The sequence below is a fragment of the Orycteropus afer genome, unplaced genomic scaffold, assembly GCF_000298275.1.
Source record: "Orycteropus afer afer isolate SDZICR_OR568_19922 unplaced genomic scaffold, OryAfe1.0 scaffold00026, whole genome shotgun sequence".
NCBI lineage: Eukaryota > Metazoa > Chordata > Mammalia > Tubulidentata > Orycteropodidae > Orycteropus > Orycteropus afer.
This window is the reverse complement of record NW_006921613.1, coordinates 3,927,242-3,933,998: the sequence shown is the minus strand read 5'-3', so window position 1 is coordinate 3,933,998 and position 6,757 is coordinate 3,927,242. Positions and strand designations below refer to the sequence as shown.

General features: G+C 36.0%; 1 protein-coding gene across 1 annotated transcript in view; it reads right to left on the bottom strand.

The window, feature by feature from the left end:
• WDR72 (WD repeat domain 72) overlaps positions 1-6,757 on the bottom strand; it is a 315,966-nt gene that overhangs the window by 7,826 nt on the left and 301,383 nt on the right. The window contains exon 17 of the mRNA XM_007935300.1: positions 2,982-3,117. Coding sequence (XP_007933491.1) covers positions 2,982-3,117 — 136 coding nt within the window. The remainder of the gene's footprint in view (positions 1-2,981; positions 3,118-6,757) is intronic.

Sequence of the window (6,757 nt, the reverse complement as noted above, 5' to 3'; positions counted from 1 at the left end):
GGATTACCCCTCAACATAAAGAAAACAAAAATCCTCACAACTCGACCAATAAGCAGCAACACGATAAATGGAGAAAAGACTGAATTTGTCAAAGACTTCACATTGCTTGGTTCTACAATCAACACCAATGGAAGCAGCAGTCAGGACATCAGACAACACATTTTGTTATTGTTGTTATGTGCCATCGAGTCGGACATGATTCATAGCGACCCCTCCTTGGGTTTCCAAGGCAGTATCACTATGGAAGTAGATTGCCCAACCTTCCTTCTGAGGAGTAGCTGGTGGGTTTGAACTGCCAACCTTCTGGTCAGCAGTCAAGTGCCTTAGCCACTATGCTACTGAAGCTAGCACTGGGCAAATCAGTTGCAAAGGACCTCTTTCAAGTGCTGAAGAGCAAATATGTCTTCTTGAGGACTGAAGTGTGGGTGACACAAGCCATGGTATTTTCAATCACCTCATATGCATGCTAGGAGCTCTGATAGCATAATGCCTAAGGCATTTGCTAATCAGAAGGCTGGCAGTTCAAACTCACCAGCCACTCCTCAGAAGGAAGGTTGGGCAATCTACTTCCATAGTGATACTGCCTTGGAAACCCAAGGAGGGGTCATTATGAGTCGGGGGCTGACTTGACGGCACATAACAACAACAACAGTCCATAGAAGTATTCACTAAAGATGTGAAATGAATGAAGGAACAAATGAATGAAGTAGAGGTACTGTGCTAGATGTCCTACTGATTTACTAGGATATACACTTTGATGTATCTATCCACTGTATTTGCTTGGTTTCTATTTTAGGCCCACTTCCAACCAAGGAATCATATTTGAAAAACAGTATGTGGATTAGTCTGTGACTTGGGAGGAAGATAACTATACAGAGACAAAGCTCAGCCCCATTTTAACTGTAGGGTCTAAGTAGTTATTAATGTAACTGCCTTTACTTTAATTTTCTTCAGTTTTGGATATACATACAGATTATTTTTGAATCCAAAGATTTTAGTGAAACGTTTAAGTGGGTTAGTTAAATGCATCAAAATTGCAGAATATTGGTCAAGATTTCTTGGCTTGTTTTAATGATTTTTATCTCTGTATATCTTACTCACTAATTTCCTGCATTATTTACATTTGTATTTAAAACAGGGAATTAATCAGATAGCTGAATCTCGTAATAACAGCCTTTGGACAAATGCATTGCATGTGTCAGCCAGTATAGTTTTATTTCATATTTTAAAATTTTTATTTATTTTTTAAAGAAATATTTAAGCAATAAATATCTAAAAGATCCTATTCTAGATTCAGAGAACTCAAAGAGGAAGATACAGTATTACAATTACCAAGTAAATGCCTGCAGCAATTCTTAGTGGCAATAATCCCAGCATGAATTGCCATCCCAATTTTCTCTGGTAAATTAGATCTAATTTTAGGCACACAATCTTCTTTAAACTGAAGGTAGTAGGTACCATGCAGCTATTTCTGTTTCTATCTCAGAATTTTGAGGGTGTGGTTTGTGTGAGTTGGACTGGGGTAGATTGTTTCCCAGATAGTTTGTTTAGTTATATTTTAATTTCTCAATCTGAAGTGGTACAAGTACTGTCATCTTTACTGTGTAGTCTATAGAGTATCCAATTCAGTTTACTGTACAAAAAATTCCTATATTCTCCCAATTGGGAACAGAAGACATTGTAAAGGTTAATTAATTGCCATTTCACATTTTGTTTTGTTTTGTTTTAGTCTGATAGGCTAATCCTTACAATTGTTCTTTTGCGTGTTTCCTGTGATGTTTCATCATTAAACTTTGATATGATGTGTGACCAAGACTTCTCTAATGAATCATTTCAAAAACGATGAAATCAACAAATATTGATCTAGTGCTTATTATAGGTAGAGCTCTGTACAAGACTGTATAAAGGATTAAAAAAAAAAAAAATGAAGGCTCTTTTAATGTGCCCTCATACAACTTGAGATCTATTTGAGATACAGAGAAAAATAACTAGTAGGAGGATTAGAGGCAATATTTCATGAGTGATGTGGTTTTGGGTTGTACAGGAGAACTCCCCTGCAATAGACTGGTCTGGATGTGAAATCTGAGCTAGACCTCCTTGAGTGGGAATGTGGGAAGCCCAAAGGGAACTCATTCGAGTCAAAAGAAAAAGGTGTGGACCTGGGAATTGCCAAAGAAATATATTATCCTAGAGCCACAAATGTATTTGTTAACAGAATGGTACTGCCTACTTTGGTATATATTTTTATTGAATTCTTTTTACATGTCTCTTTGAGCTTTTTCTGAATCGTTGCTGTGGCTAATTCTTCTCACCTGTAGAAGATAGCTATAGACAGATTTTTTTGTTTGTTTGTTTTTTCCCTTGCTTTAGATAGTCAATAATTTGATCTTTACTGATGGTGGACCCATTTATCACAGTAAGTTGTCCTTTCACCATACATATTGACTTTTATTTATCAATACCAAACTCCATTTGTAGCTCATCACTAAAGTTCTTAGATATTTTCAGTAGTTTTTGAAGGTGCATTTTAGAGCTTGGCAGAGAGATACTTTTGACATCAATATACTGCAAATGATTGCTAGGCTTATCCTTATGCCTTAAAGTCAGCTGTTTATTTCCTCTTTAATGGATTCTGAAATAGTCTACACTTAGGGGTGGGGACAAAAAAGACAAACTCTTCTTGACAGTTCATCCACTGAAAGATGTAAGGCTATTCCATTTACTCATCACACACCTAAAAATATTGACAACTAAAAGGCTACTGTTCTAAATATCTTTGCAATATCTTTGGTAGCTAGAGAAATGGAGGAGTTCATGTATTTGCATACATATGTTGAATTACAGTAATTTAACTATGAGTGTAATAAATGAATCACTTCGCCCAAGGCAAAATGACATCAGAAGTTGTTAAACCAAATGTCAGAATGCCCTAACAGGAAACCCAGAACATTCCATGAGACAGACTCTACAGAAGGACTTACTGTGAAAAAATGCGGTGATAGGGTCATCTGTGTCTCGGTGATAATGCTCCCCCACTTTCTCTATTTTGGCTTCTAAAAATTTCCTCCTTTCTTTTCTCATCATTTCCAGAAAGATGGAATTAGCTGCTAAATGTAGCTAGGCTTAGGCGGCAAAAAATTCCAAGAAATATTTCCCCTAAAAAGAGAATGCCCACTGGAAAAAAAATCTCCATCTACTTCCAAATAGAGCACCTGGTTCTTCTGAGCTAGACAACTATTCTAGTACAAATAGAACCCATGTTAAAAATCCATATCATTTACAGTATGAGTAAAATCTGTAGCTCCAAGTATAGGTTTCAACACAATGATTTATGAATGGTTTAAAAATAGATCCCATCCATCATATCCATGGGGTTTTGGGAAGTAACAGAGATATTTATAGGAAAATCATTAATAAAAAGATCAAACAGTTTGAAATGTTGGTCAACTGAAGCAGAATAAAACACTGTAGCACCAAATAAAACTCAGAAAAATAATCTCAATCCCATCTTACTTAATGGTGTAAAAATAATATACAGGTTGCAAGGTGAGTAAATAGTAAAAGACAGCTTAGGTTTATGTAATAAGCAGTATAACAGAAGACCTGAGTTCAAATCTTTTAGCCGAATATGGTGGCCAAGATCGATCACTTCTATGCTTTATAAAGGAGCTCTGGTAACATAGTGCCTAAGGCAGGACTGCTAACCAGAAGGCTGGTGGTACAAACCCACCAGTCACTCCTCAGAAGAAAGGTTGGGCAATCTACTTCCGTAGTGATACTGCCTCAGAAACCCAAGGAGGGGTTGCTATGAGTTGGGTCCTACTCGACATCATAACAACAACAACAACATGCTTTATAATTTAGGTCTTTTTCTAATTTGAAGGAGTAAACAAACAAACAAACAAAATATTTCTAGATGCTTAGGAAAAAGAAAACTACATTAAATTCAAGTAGATGTAAATATTAATGTAATGTGAATATCACAAGCAACAGTAATAAATTTTAATTTAATGGGTGAAATAATCAGTGAAAATATACTTGAAGTGATGACACCAAATGTATAAACAAACACGATGTCATTTGAAGAGACTTAAAATTCAGTTTACAAAGTGGCTTCTCTCTGAACAGATGTCTTATCAGGAAAACGTATCAAGGTAAAGAGCTATGTACATATTACGCCTACTTTAAGAATATCTACTGAGATAATCAACTGAGAGGACCTCCTGATTCTATTTGAAGAGCAATAGCTACACTCTACACCAGACTTCAGGCTTATTTAATTTTCAACATAGACTGGAAACGTAAAAAAAAAGAGCAAAAAAGAGAGAAAGAGCAAAAGAAAAAAACTCATATAGAGATGTCTACAATTAAATATCCAATACTTCTCTATTACTAATTAATAACTTTTCATGAACAGGGTCATTAGACTTATGTGTGTTTGCCATCTTTCTGCAATTTTAATCTGACACAGAATATTATCTTCTGGGTAGCATTTTCTAATATGAACAAGTTTAAGGATAATATACTTTTCAACTGGTAAATAAATGAATTTTCCAAAATGATATGAAGAGTAACTATTATTTTGCTATCCTTTCTTAGATGTATGGAAGTGATTATTTTACTTAACTACTGTTTGGTAGTTCATACACACACACACACACAGAAATATGGGTAAGCTAGTAAACTAATATGGGGCAGATAAATGTGAGTGAGAAAGAGGTATTGATCAAAATACTTCTTTATTACTCTCAAATATAAAATTCCCTCTATTATCTGGGATATTTGAGCAAAGGGCTACATTGGTAAGACTATAAGTAACTATACCTCTAGCCTAGTATGAGGTGTAAGTATTTATCAACAGTACTTATCAAGTAACTGTTAAGTGACTGAAACTACCAACAAGGATTCCTAAAATAAAAAGCAACCAAAAAAAGATTAATTTCACTTTGTGTTCTTAAAGGAGAAATTCAAGGTCAGACATAGTGTTTGTAGCTCAAATGTACCCAAACACCCCTAAGATCTATTATTGATACCATCAGACAGTATCTATAAAGAAGGAGCCCCTATATGCCTCATTTCTGAATGGAAAAATAAAAATCTCTCATTGTTTAGAACCCAAAAGTATGTATTAATGCAGAACCAAAAAGAATATAAATATTCACAGATATGAACGTCTGAGTTCCCAGAGAGGTAATGTGTTGACTGGAGGGAGTGGGGCAGCGGGGGAGCTCAATTAATAGGACCCAGAATATATGGTTTCCAATCCCATTTCTGTTCCTAACCCACAGTGTGACCCTAAATGTGTCATTTCACTTTTCTGGTATCTTTCATTGATAATGTGATGGAGTTAGATTGGAAAACTTCTAAGAGGTCTTCCAGCTCTGAGACTCAAACATTAAGTCATTTAAGAATCCAAGAGCAACTAATCTCTCAATCACAGAACAGATTAATAGTAAGTGGCTATTATATTACTCTTGGAAATAATCAAGACTAATGAGGCCCTTTTTGAATTAAATGAGTCTGGTATTTTTCTACAAGTGGTCATATTTGGTCTGACTGAGGAACAGGGTCAGTCAAGGTAGCCTCAGAGAAAAGTTTGGGTGGCCATGATACCGAGGTGAGCCAGGTCTATGGAAAGATGACCAGAAAAATACTAAAGCTTCAATAAGGCTACTCCTGAGAACAAACAAGGTGACTCCCTGGCAAACTAAAGCACCCACTAAGCTCACCAATGTTGTATACACATCTTTAAAAACAAATCTTTTAAAAAAATAAGTTATTCCCATATGATCCAGCAACAATTAGAAATATATCCTAGAGATATAAGAGCTGTGACAGGAACAGATATATGCACTCCCATCTTCATCACAGCATTATTTATGATAGCAAAAAGATGGAAACAACCTAAGTCCCTATCAGTCAATGAATGGATAAATAAACTATGGTACATACACTCAATGGAATACTATACAATGTTAAAGAATAATGATGAATCTGCAATATGCCTTGTAACATGGATGAATCTGGAGAATATTATGCTGAGTGAAATTAGTCAATCACAAAAAGTCAAATATTGTTTGTAACCACCACTGTAGAAAGTCAAGACAACATTCTTTAAAGGCTACCAGGGGTGGGAGGGTAAGACTCTAACTAGAGAGTAGACGCATATTAACTTCGGTGAAAGGAAAGACAATATACAATAAGGCAGAAGTAAGCACAAAATGATTAAGGCAAAGACACTGTGAGGAGCACAAGAGTTAAAGGCAACAAAGGTAACTACTACTAAAAACAAACACAATCCTGCAATAACAGTAACAACAATAACCTATGAGTGGATACATAGACACAGAAGCAGAACAGGTGTGGGCGGTAAGGCAATTGGTACTACACTCAGGAATATATATAGGTTTGACAGAGGATATTTCTACATATGTTTTTATATATGATGCAAATATGTCCATGAATATAGTAGAGTATTCAGGGGGCAAAGTTATGAAAACTTCTTAGCCACAACCAAACACTTTGAGGGAATGAGTCACTGGGCCTGGGGGCTCAGGACCATAGTCTCAGTGGAGACTAAGTTCAATTGGCATAGCTTAGTCCACAAAGACAATGTTCTCTCTCCTACGTTGGTGAGTCATGACTGTGGTCTTAAAAGTTTGTTAGTGGCCGGAGGGGCCGGCAAGATGGCGGACTAGGCAGAAGGATTGCACAGACCCTCTTCAACAAAGAAAAGGGAAACCAATTAACACAGACA